The sequence below is a fragment of the Macrobrachium rosenbergii genome, chromosome 37 (genome assembly GCF_040412425.1).
Source record: "Macrobrachium rosenbergii isolate ZJJX-2024 chromosome 37, ASM4041242v1, whole genome shotgun sequence".
Taxonomy (NCBI): Eukaryota; Metazoa; Arthropoda; class Malacostraca; order Decapoda; family Palaemonidae; genus Macrobrachium; species Macrobrachium rosenbergii.
The window spans coordinates 40,427,991-40,441,034 of NC_089777.1; the positions used below are offsets into that span (position 1 = coordinate 40,427,991).

General features: G+C 37.4%; 1 protein-coding gene across 1 annotated transcript in view; it reads right to left on the bottom strand.

Annotated features, from left to right (window-relative positions):
• The window catches only part of LOC136825522 (mitochondrial pyruvate carrier 2-like), a 56,423-nt gene that overhangs the window by 34,493 nt on the left and 8,886 nt on the right, over positions 1-13,044 (bottom strand). The window contains exon 3 of the mRNA XM_067082096.1: positions 2,322-2,422. Coding sequence (XP_066938197.1) covers positions 2,322-2,422 — 101 coding nt within the window. The remainder of the gene's footprint in view (positions 1-2,321; positions 2,423-13,044) is intronic.

Sequence of the window (13,044 nt, forward strand, 5' to 3'; positions counted from 1 at the left end):
TATTCTTCCCAGACAGTGGAAGGGACGGTATACCTACACCCAAAACAAGAGTGCTACCGCAAATTTTGAATTTTGAGCTGCCACGTAAAGTAGAAACTATAGCTATGTAACTATTTGGTAAGTTACTTATATAAAAATCTACAGTAAACAATATACCAATTTCTGTCACTGAAAAATTCAAACAATCTTTGTGCCTTCCATTTAGCTATTATCCCCAGACAGTTTCACTTTATGATAAAAAGAGTAATATATTCATATTTACTGCTGCCATTATACAGAATTAAGTGTAGGCAAGATCTGAAGAACACCACTTCAAGTCTTTCGACCATAAACACATTTCCAACGATGCACTAATAAAATGCCAAGAACTGAAATCATTTAGTGTTTAAAATTTGTGATACATATTAATTCACTTTAAAAAAATGTGTTGCTCTGTCTGTATTTGTTTGCAAATCACTTGCAATTGCAGGTCAAAATCCATAACTTCATGTGCTTTTAGCAGTGTACACCCTCAACCCTAGTTAAAAAATGACATTTTTATGATAAAATGATGTTTCATTATACTTACCAAAACACTGTAAAAGCTTTTATCTCTTAAAAAGATACACTACAAACATTATTGATCAACATGAAAACATTAGTGGAAAAATTGTCATTTTACATATTTTGTTACCTTGTAGGAGGTAACACCTACTGTGAGCTTTGCAACATGCTTTTGGCCTCAGTTGCATTACTTTCTGCCTTTTACTTTTCACCTGGCTGTTCAACTTCCCTAATATTCTTTGCTCCAATATTATCTGTTGTTTAGGAACTAATCCTTTACATGACCGCACAAGAATCTAGAAATGTGACTCAGATGCCTCACTGAACTAACAACAGCTTTTGTTAAGATGTCTTTTACTCATAGTTGTATAAAGAATTGCACTTTAGACACAAATACAGTACAGGGTTTTATATACTTATTTCCACATTTAAGTTACATAAGTGAATGCAGTAATTATCTACATACATAATACACTACTTGGTTACACACATCGTTTGATGTTTAGAATGCTCATACATAAGGAAATACCAGTATATTTCAAGTCATTTTAACCTTGGCTAAAACTCATGTTCAGGACATTAATATTCTTTATCTTTAAATAATTACTGCTTGACAGAGAACTTTTTCAGACACATCAGATTATTTTTGTTGTAAACCATTTACATGCCATATTCCAAACAATACTCAGAAATGGAAGTATAACTACTGTATCATGTCTCTAAAACTAAAACAACATAAAATAAACTTAGGCCACCTTTTTCCTAACAGATCTGATCAACATTATACTTTTTTTAATAAACCCTAAAATATTCTGTTTTTGGAATCTGTACTACCTAAGGAAAGTGCTTCCAAACAATTACTGCCTTATGTTGATAAACTGTAATTGGATTTATCCCCATAAAATACTGAAGACAAAAAAAAATGAATGCAGTATTACTTCATTACTCAAATTGGACATTTATTATGTAAGAAACCAAACGACCGTCAACTAGTAAAGCAAGCCTCGGTAGAATAGAATGTGTTGATGCGAATAAGATTAAAGAAGAATAGAGTAAAATGATTACAAACAGTAAGTGACTATGTAGGTAATTACTTTACATTTATAAATCAAACAAACAATTAGAAGTTGAAAGATATATATGCACAGAAACAGACACTTTTAAGACAGATCTAAATGATGAAGGTTGTTATCACTTACAGTAAACAGAGGAGAAGTAAGATACAAAAGTCTTATGGTTATCTGGAAAAGTTTGATCTTTTGGAACAGATTCTGTCACGATGACTTTGAATAATTAGTCTTCTACTGTACAGTATGTGTTTCTATAAAATACAGACACTTGCTGTGTTAACTATTCCTGCAGCTATCTTGCTTGTACTTGATTAACAATGAAATTATCTACCCTATAGGGCCTATATGATTAGACATCACTTTAAAACTGAATGATTTATAAAGCCCATAACAAATTTTGATGCTGCTCATCATAATAACTGAAGCTCAACTGATTGTGGTTTTTGTACTAAGACTTTATATCACTGATAAAAACTGAATACCTATCCTAAGGATAGTGGTACTTCTCAATATACAAGTAAAAATAGAATTATTTTAGCTTATCTTTATCCAATTTTGGCAGTAAGATTTTAAATCGTTAGCTAGTTTTGTAAAATGTTTCTAGATTATCTTATTTTTACGTGGAAACCTCTGTTTAAAAGGGTCCCCATATCATGGCTCCTTTAAGTGGTACAGCCTTTCAAAAACAAATCTACAGTTAAAACATACCTAGACCAAATAAGTCCAGTGGCTGCTAGAGCTCCAGACTGGCTTGCTGATAACTTTTCTGCTGGTCGTTTCAAATCACCCAGGCCAGCAATGACAAGACCCTAGAAAAAGTAAATAAGCTAATTAATCTTCTCTAAAGGACAGCAAGAAGAAAACCATTCATATAAGAACTGCTCATGTTGGATAATCAGGGTTGTGTTTAAATATCTGAAACAAAAATTACTGACATTCTGCATTTCAAACATTTTCTCTACCCATAAAGTACTTGCAGAAATTAAGAACTCAGACTTAGTTACATACATGAATGGGGCAGGATATGATGAGTATTCTGGGTAAAAGACTAAAAAGTGAAGTTTGGGTATGAGAGAGCAGAATGGGAAATATGAGTAGAGAAAGTTAAAGGACACTTCAGATAAAATTGGTCACTAGTGTTTTGATTAGATTATCACATACAATGGAATTCTGGGTTGTGCCACATTTTCAATAGGGACGAGTAACACACTTAGTGGAAAGTAAGATGAAGAATTTCTTGGTACTGTACAAGATATGAAGAGTGATTTGGGCAAAAAAGATATAAGAATTGCATATTCAAGATAGTCTGCATTTTTTCCTAACATACAAACCTTTAGTCTTTTGTATGCATATGCAATGACAGTTGGTTTGGCCCCTGAAGTCTGGTAACAAGGTACAGTACCAGTAATTAATCCCCTAGGGCTGGGAGGGATCTTTTGATCCCTGATAACTGCATATGAAAGTTTCCGGTTCGGATTATACGATCGTTATTATTTTACGGCATGATATTTGAACATATTTTGTGAGAGAATGTTCCCATCACTTGCATGGCCATATATGACTATCTGGCAACACTTACACTTCAGCTCAGGATACAAGGGAGATCAGTGTGACTTGGGATTTTATGGGGGAATGTACTACAACTCCCCATCCCAGTACATGTATATATTTTCCCATAAATACACTCAGGGACTGCTGTTGGTTTTAGTTTCCATCTTTTATAATAGCTATGTCAACTGTACTGTTACTGTAATTTTGCAACATAAAAGTACAAAAAATTATTAGAAAGAACATGTACAACTCAATAAAAGGTACTAAATCTCCCAAGCCTAGTAATCTCATAAATATTTTACCATAAACATACATGCAGTCCCCAGGTCCAACTTACGACGTTCTGAGGTTATGACGCTTTTCAAATATATTAATCAGAAATTATTTCCCGGTTTATGACGCATGTTCCAGGGTTGCAATGTGTCGTATGCCGATCTGACGTTAGAAATATGGCTCCAAAACGGCAGAATAATCAAAATTTGGAGTTTTTATTATGAAAAACTCAATAAAAATGCAGTTTACATCGTTTCCAATACACCCAGAACATTAAAAGTAAGGTTTTCCTAGGATTTTTGACGATTTTTCGGTTTACAACGATTTTCGGCTTACGACGCGGGGTAAGAACGAAACCCCCGTCGTAAACGAGGGACTCCTGTACTTGGATATTGTTGCTGATTTTAGCTCTTATCTTTTACAATAGGTGAGCTGTAAATAGAATTTTACAAAATTTAAAAATTTTAGAAAGAACATGTATAATTTGCTAAAATTAGCATATTTTTATGAGTGTCATGGAAAAAGATCCCACACAAGGTTGGAAATACTGTATTCATTTTCAACTCTTCATCGAAGGTACAGAAAATTTTTTCAAATTTTTTTTCTTATACCTTGTGCATTTGCAAACCTTCCTTTTGCTATTTTTTTTTTTTTAAACTGGCCAACTTTAAAGTCTGCCCAGTCTTGGTGTGTTAATGTATACTTTAGCTGGCCTCTAGGGCTTAATGAAGGCAAGGTAGGTGAGTGGCAGGGTACCATCAACTCACCTGTCAATAACCCAATCCCTTTTCCATTTGGCAAGAGAGACAAAAGTAGGAATGATTGGAAGTGTGAGTACAGTAAACCCGGCCCCCGGATTCGCATGGGATGCGTACCATACCCCCTGCAAATAGCTAAAATCCACAAATATTTAAAACGACTCTAAAAACACTTAAGAGCTGCCTATTTTGATAGTTCAAACACAGGAACAACCTCTAAAAATGCTTATATCTGAGTATTTTAATAGTTTTATCACAAAACGTGCATTTAATCATAAAAATATGAAAATACAGTAATTAGCAAGTATTTCTCAGTGAAAAATACCGCGAATCTGTGAATTTTCCGTGAATAATTTGTATATATGTTCCATAGAGAAATCCTCAAATCAGTGAGTCCGCGAATCGTGAGAACGTGAACACGGGGGGGTTTACTGTATAACAGATTTCAAGTATTTGTACATACAAAAAAGTTGAATTATCTTGAATTTTCTATTTTTCCTTGTAGAAAATGGTTTTGTTTCACAGAATAAGACTGGCACTGTTTTGAAGGCTGTGGGAAGGCAAAGAAAACCATGGAAAAAAGGGTTAGATGAAGACAGACCACATAGGAGTTAATGCAGAAAAGGTACAGGACAGAGGAGAATGGAAAAGTTGATGTAAAAATGTTTATAAAATGACAATGTCTTCAATATCCAATGTTGTACATCACCAGTAGTATTCTCAAATTTACTGCATTACTTTGTGGTATATCATAAGAAACTGTACAAAATAATGTACAGTACCTACGAGTGAAAGCAAGAAGACATGAACAAAGTACTGTATAAAAAATAAATAATAGGATAACAGGAGAAAATATAAAAATAAATAATAGGAAAACAAGAGAGTGTAAAAAATAAATAACAGTATAACAGGAGAATGCACAGAAAATAAATAACAATTGGGATATATCAACAAAATAAATTAATTCTGACCATCAGGCTGACATGACAAGAACTTAACTCAACAACATTAAGTGTTTAGTAAAAAAAAAAATGCTGATATTGGTTTATATGTTGAACTAAATACTTCTCTTTTAGTACAGTCATGCTTAAATATGATGCAACAGGATTATTTTTGCATAGTCCAAAATGTCAATCAATGTAACAGCTGCCAAGTTCAGTAGTGTTAAACCTTTTTTTTATTTTTTTTTTATTTCCAATGTCATATGCGCCTATAAAATTATTTTCCCTATAGGTATGTAAATATGATACCTTCTATGCATTAGTATAATTCGTAATCTACGTGACATGAACTGATTTTTTTTTTTTTTTCACTGCTCAGCTTAAAGAAGGGTGTGATAAGGTTAGCAGTGCCATCAATGCTAGCTCTCTTAACTTGCTACTTTGGATGGTCATCGTAACTTCCTCTACAACATACAACTGCAGACCTGGTAATCTCAACAGTCATAACAAAATTTTCAAAACAGGAATGCGAATTACAAAAAGTTTACTTTGAATTTAGAAGCTTAAGGCTATGTTCAAACTTCCTGTATGTAGAGAAATGATTTGCAGGCCTAAAAAATATAATCTAAAGCTGCTCAGATGTAATCTCATTTACTAAAGGATTTATTTTTTGAGATTACCTGTTCTTTGAAGAATACAAAAATTATGATTTAAATTATACTGTGAAGATAGCTGTTAATCTAAACATCTATAACAGTAGTATTACTACCATGGCCTATACAACTTTTTTTTTTTAATAAGAATGTTATTTTCTTGAAAATCCTTTTTGCTTTTGGGGTATAATTCATTCCTTCATACGGAAACTTGAAGTGCAACAATGTGTGGACAACTTCAAATGCTTTCTGGCCAGAAATTGTTAATAAAGAAATGTGAGTGCTAAGTGTAATGTAATTTTAGCATGTAAAGAAAAATGGTATTTTTTCATAATAAAATTAATTACATAGTTATGTATACTTTCCACTCGCATGGCAGTTAAAAATTTGAAGTTCGTGGTAGCAATTCGTTTGTTTATTGTTTATAGTCCCGGGAACAATGGGTACAACGTAACAGCGATCATCAATATCTCCATCAGGGGAAGAGGGAGGGCTCTTATCTTGTAATTACAATAGGTAAGAAACAATACCATTTTCATATATGTAACAGTGATCATCTGAACCACATTGATAGGTGGTGGGATAAATACATATTCTGTTCCAAAAACAATCAGATAAGAGGATGAATTTGCAACACCACTGATAAAATGCTTGTTGTAATCTTACCTGGTAAGAGAGCTGCAGTAGATGATTACTGCCTTAGGTCTTGCTCATCTTGACCTGTTACTTAGCAGAAAGGTAAGTGATAATTCCCTAGTTTTGAGGTGGGGGCTTAGAAAACAACTTTCATGCACCCATAAAGCAAAAACAGAAAAACTGCCTTGCCCTTACCAAAATAACAACCAATCAAAAATAGTTACCAACACCAACAACAATATAGATTATAGCCATCATACCACTACCACAGACTGGTGGGCACTCCGGGTATAAGTACCCCCAGGCTCCTAAAAAAACTCGACATCTAAAATTTCAAGGCAAAGGTTACAAAGGTTGTGCTTCCTCCCCAATACCGAGCAAGCCACCTAGTTTTGAGATAGAGTGAAGGAGTTTCTGCACCCATAAAGCAAAACAGAAAAACTGCCTTGCCCTGGGCACAGTACCAAAATACAATAGACCAATAAAAATAGTTACTAACACCAACAGCAATAAAGATTAAACCATCATACACAGACTGGTGGGCACTGGTAGCCGGGCAAAGTAGTTACAGATAGGAAGGGTTGGACCTGAGGTAACGGACCTGAAATTTTCATACGTTATTTCAATTTCTTTAAGATAGTTTGAGGCAAAAATGGAATTGCATTTCCAGTATGTTGACTGGAGGATAGTTGAGGAGCGACATACTATGCCTAAAGGCATAGGAAGTGGTGACAGCTCTAATATCATGTGCTTTCACCTTAAAGGAAGGTAGGACATCACCTTCTATTTGAGTGTGCCTCGATGATCAGACTTCTAAGAAAAAATGACAGAGCATTCTTAGACAATGGTTTTGAAGGGTTCTTGACAGAACACCAGAGGTTACTGGCAGGGTCTCTGATTCTCTTTGTCCTGTCTAAATAATACCTCAGTGCCCTTTCCTTCCTCCTCTGGTCCCAGAATGTCCATGATATTTTTAATAAAGAACAAGCATGGCCAGGGATTAAACGGGGACTCGTTCTTAGCAAGGAAGCCAAGTACGAAGGTGAACACAGCATCTCCCTTCGAGAAACCGATGCGCTTGTCTATAGCCTGCAACTCACTTACTCTTTTGGCAGTTGCCAAGGCTACAAGAAGAAGAGTTTTTTTAGTTAAATTCTTGAATGAAATGGTACAGAGAGGTTCAAAAGCAGGACCATTTAACCATTTAAGTACAACAGCCAAGTTCCATGACACGGAGTTGTCCTTCACCTGTTTATAAGTCTCGAAAAACTTAATCAGATCCGTTGGGTCTTTAATGGAGGCCAAGTCTACTCCTCTATGCTTGAAGACTGATCCCAGCATAGCTCTATAGCCCTTAATAGTCAATGGAGAGAGTCCTTTGGAAGTCCTGAGAAAGAAAAGAAAGTCCGCTACAGTATTTGGCTTACAGTGGTTTTAGCAGACGAGATATTGTTGCTGCTGCACCACCTGCAGAAGATAGCCCACTTGGCCTGGTAGACTCGGCTGATAGACTTACGTTTATATCTAGAAACAGCTTCCGCAGCTTGCTTTGAAAAGCCCTTCGCTCTGACGAGTCTCCAGATAGTTTGAAGCCTGTCAGAGCTAGAGTGGATAGTCCTTGATGGAACTTCCAAAGATGAGGCTGTTTGAGAAGATGTGCATTTTGAGGCAGTATCCTTGGGAAGTCCACAAGAAGCTTGAGAAGGTCTGGGAACCATTCTTTGAGAGGCCAAAAGGGAGCTATCAGGGCCACCAATATGTTTCTGTGACTCTTCAATTTGTTGAGAAACCCCCTCACCATGCTGAATGGCGGAAAGGCGTAGAGGTCCAGGTTCGACCAGTCTATCAACACTGCATCTGTCGCCCGTGCCCAAGGATGGGGGACTGGCAAACAAAACAGACGAAGATGGTAATTCTTCGATGTGATGAAGAGGTAAATTGTTGGCCTGCCCCACAACTTCCGGAGGCTGTTGCAGACACTGGAGTGCAGGGTCCACTCTGTCAGAAGAACCTGACCCCGTCAACTTAATCTGTCTGCCAAGACATTTCCATTCCTGTGGATGAATCTGGTGATAAGTCTGACCTAATTCTGGTCTGTCCAAATTAGCAGCTCCTTTAGTGTCTGACCAAGGGAGAACAAGTGTGTTTCACCCTAATTCTTGATATAGGAGAGAGCCATGGTGTTGTCGGAATGTACCACCACAGTTCTGTTTGCCACTGCTTTCACAAAATGCTTCAGGCCATGGTGAATGGCAGATAACTCCTTGGAGTTTATATGCAGCTTCCTTTGATCCAAAGACCAAGTGGCGGAAGCTTTCCGAGTGTCCAGAAGAGCTCCCCACCTCTGGCCTGAGGCATCTGCATAGAAGGAGAGGTCAGAGCTCAGAAGTAGAAGAGACTTTCCCTCTGAAAGTCTCTCCTTGGACTTCCACCACTGGAGATCCTCCTTTATCTCGTTCGTAACTGGTGGAAATGTCACTGTGTCTGGGTGCTATCTTCTGTTCCAGCTTGCATGTAGAAAGAACTGAAGGGGCCTCATATGACGTCTTCCTGGCTTCACAAACTGTTCTATGGATGAGAGGCTTCCCAGCAGACTCATCCATCAATTCGCTGAGCAAACTGGAAGCGAAAGAAGGTCCTGTACAGACTGAAGGCAGGACTCTATCCTCTTTGGGGAAGGAGAAGCCCGAAAACTCAGAGTTAATCCTCATCCCCAAATAGAGAATCTCCTGAGTTGGGGCTAGTTGGGACTTCTCTTGATTTATTAACCCTTAAACGCCGAGCTTCTATTTACAAAAACGTCTCCCGTATGCAGGCGGCGTTCGGTGAGTTAGTGCCGAAGCGGAAAAAAAGTTTTTTTTCAAAAAATCACAGCACGCTTAGTTTTTAAGATTAAGAGTTCATTTTTGGCTCTATTTTTGTCATTGCCTGAAGTTTCGTATGCAACCATCAGAAATGAAAAAAATATCATTATCATATATAAATATTGGAATATATGACAAAAAAAAAAACTCTTATATAATTGTATACAAATCGCTGTAAGCACAACGGTTAAAGCTAATGAGTTAATTTTTTTAGTTGTATTGTACACTAAATTGCGATGATTTTGGTATATAACAAACTGTAAAACGATCAAAGCAACACAGAGAAAATATCACAAAATGATGCATGAATTTAACGTGGGGCGTAAAAAAATGTTTTTAAAAATTCACCATAAATCGAAATATTGTGCTAGACTTCCCATTTGTTGAAAAATGAAGCTAATTGATTGAATATTACTAGACTGTAAGTGTTTTAGCTTACAATTGCAGTTTTCGACCATTTCGGTCGAGTTAAAGTTGACCGAAAGTAGAATTTTTTCTATTTATCGTGATTTATATGAAAATATTTCAAAACTGATAAAAGCTACAACCATGAGTTATTTTCTGTTGTATTGTACATGAAATTGCACACATTTTCATATATAAAACTTTATGTAACGACTAATATAAAATGGTGCAAATATTACGACAACGAGACGAAAGAATTTGAGATGTTCGGCCGAGTTACCGCGCAAACGTAAGGAAAATGTTTTTTTCAAAAATTCACCATAAATAGAAAATATTGTGCTAGAGACTTCCAATTTATTGCAAAATGAAGGTAAACGATTGATTACTACTAGAATGTAAGAGTTTTAGCTTACAATTTGCGTTTTACCATCGGGTCGAGTTAAAGTTGACCGAAGGTTGAAATTTTGGCAGTTATCGTGATTTATGTGAAAATATTTCAAAACTGATAAAAGCTACAACCATGAGCTATCTTCTGTTGTATTCTACATGAAATTGCGCACATTTTCATATATAAAAGTTTATGTAACGACTAATGTAAAACGATGCAAACATTACGACAACATGACGAAAGAATTTCTGAGATGTTCGCCGAGTTTCATAGCGCAGACGTAAGGAAAAAATTTTTTTAGAAATTCACCATAAATCGAAATATTGTGCTAGAGACTTCCAGTTTGTTGCAAAATGAAGGTACATGATTGAATATTACTAGAATGTAAGAGTTTTAGCTTATAACTGCGTTTTTACCATTTCGGTCGAGTTAAAGTTGACCAAAGCTTGAAATTTTGGCAGTTACCGTGATTTGTATGAAAATATTTCAAAACTGATAAAAAGCTACAACCATGAGTTATTTTCTGTTGTATTCTACATGAAATTGCGCACATTTCCATATACAAAACTTTACGTAACGACTAATATAAAACAGTGCAAACATTACGACAACGTGACGAAAGAATTTCTGGCGCGGACGTAAGGAAAAAAGTTTTTCAAAAATTCACCATAAATCGAAATATTGTGCTAGAGACTTCCAATTGGTTGCAAAATGAAGGTAAATGATTGAATATTACTAGAATGTAAGAGTTTTAGCTTACAATTGCGTTTTTTGACCATTTCGGTCGAGTCAAAGTTGACTGAAGGTTGAAATTTTGGCAGGTATCGTGATTTATATGAAAATATTTCAAAACTGATAAAAGCTACAACCATGAGTTATTTTCTGTTGTATTGTACATGAAATTGCACATTTTCATATATAAAACTTTATGTAATGGCTAATATAGAACAGTGCAAAAATTATGACAAAATGACGAAAGAATTTCTGAAATTTTCGGCCGAGTTACCGAGCGGGCGTAAGAAAAAAGTTTTTTTCAAAAATTCACCATAAATCGAAATATTGTGCAAGAGACTTCCAATTTGTTGCAAAATGAAGGTACATGATTGAATATTACTACAATGTAAGAGTTTTAGCTTACAATTGCGTTTTTCGACCATTTCGGTCGAGTCAAAGTTGACCAAAGGTTGAAATTTTTTGTAGTCGACGTACGGTATGTCCACTTGGCACCCAACAGACAATTTTAGTCGACGTATGATACGTCCAGTAGGCGTTTAAGGCTTAAAAGTCCGAGTTCCCCTGCAAGAAGAAGAGTAGTCTGCAGATCCTTCGTGCACTGTTCCTGAAACTGGGAGAGGAGGAGCCAGTTGTCTAGGTATAGACTTATGCTGATACCTAGGAGGTGAAGCCATCTCGCGAGGGGTGACAGGACTCACGTGAATACTTGTGGAGCAGTGGAGAGACCGAAACCAAGGGCCCGAAACTGGAAGACTTTGCCCCTGAAGACAAATCTCAGGTATTTCCTGGACTACGGATGTACTGAACGTGGAAATACGTGTCCTGCATGTCGAGTGTTATCATCCAGTTGCCCTGCTGGATGGAGGATAACACTGACTGATTTGTCTGTATTTTGAACTTTGTCTTATGTATGAAGAAGTTCAAAGCACTGACATCAAGGACAGGTCTCCATTCCCCCCATGAACAAGCGGTTGTAAAATCCTGTTTAAGTCCGATCCTCCACTACCTCTATAGTTTTCTTCCTTGGGAGGGAAGAAACTTCCTCTGAGAGAGCTACAAACTTCTCGGAGCCCTCTGAGTATGCCGTCAATGCGATCAGCGAATTCACAAGAGGAGGGTACTCTAAGAACGGGATCGAGTAACCCTCTTTGAGAACTTTGATCGTCCAAGGCTCCGCGCCTCTTGCACTCCACTTCTGCCAGAAGAGGGAGAGTGGCTCCCATGGGGACACGAAGGATAGAGGAGTCACTTTTTGGAAGAGGTTTTGGCTGAAGTCCTTTTGATGGACTTAGCAGAGAAACGCACCTTGAAACGGGGTCTCGAGAAACCCTGTCTGCCTCCACGAAAGGGATGCTGTTGCAGAGGGGAGACAGACTTGGCAGAAAAGGCAGAAAGGTCCTTAGGGCACTTTTACGATTGTGCAAGAAGGTCTTGGGTTAATTTTTTCTGCAAATCGGTGGCAATCTCCTTCACCGCTGATTGAGGGAGCAAATACTGCTTATCAATGGAGAATATAAAAGCACAGACCTCTGAACCGACGTCACTCCTCTCTTGGTGAAGGAGCACCACAACTCCCTCTTCTTCAAAACTCCCGTGGTGAAAAGACCCACAACTTCAGAGGAGCCATCCCTCACTGCCTTATCCGCACAGGATAAAACACCCAGCCAATCCACAGTCAAGTCGGGTGCTAAAACATCATGAAACTTCTATTTTCCTGGCAAGAGCTCCTATCAACCAGTCCAGAAAGCTGAAGATTCCAGTACTTGAAACAAATGCTTCACAAGGTGATCAAACTGTGAAGAAGCAAAGAAAACTTTAGCCGAAGAAAACGCTGAGCGACGAGCTAAGTCTATCAAACCTGAGAAGTCACCTTGGGAAGAGGCAGCACCTCCCAAGGAAGGAGCTTCTCCGGTCGAATCAGAGAGATATCTCCTGGCTGTCAATCTAGCAGGAGGAAAGACAAAAGCAGCCTTCCCTTGTTCCCTCTTAACGGACAACCAGTCTTCTACCTCTCTAAGCGCCTTTCTCGCAGACGAAGAGAGAACCATCTGAGGTAGGTGCAAACTAGAATCTGCTGGGTTTCTTATAAGGAATGTGGAAGTGGGTGACACTGGAGCAGCTGGTTGGAAGTGAGAGGGGAAGGTTGCCAAAAAATATCTCATCAGAGAAGCATAAGCTGTAGGAGGAGGGCTGGTACTACTACTTCCTCCTCTGAAGAAACAGTGAT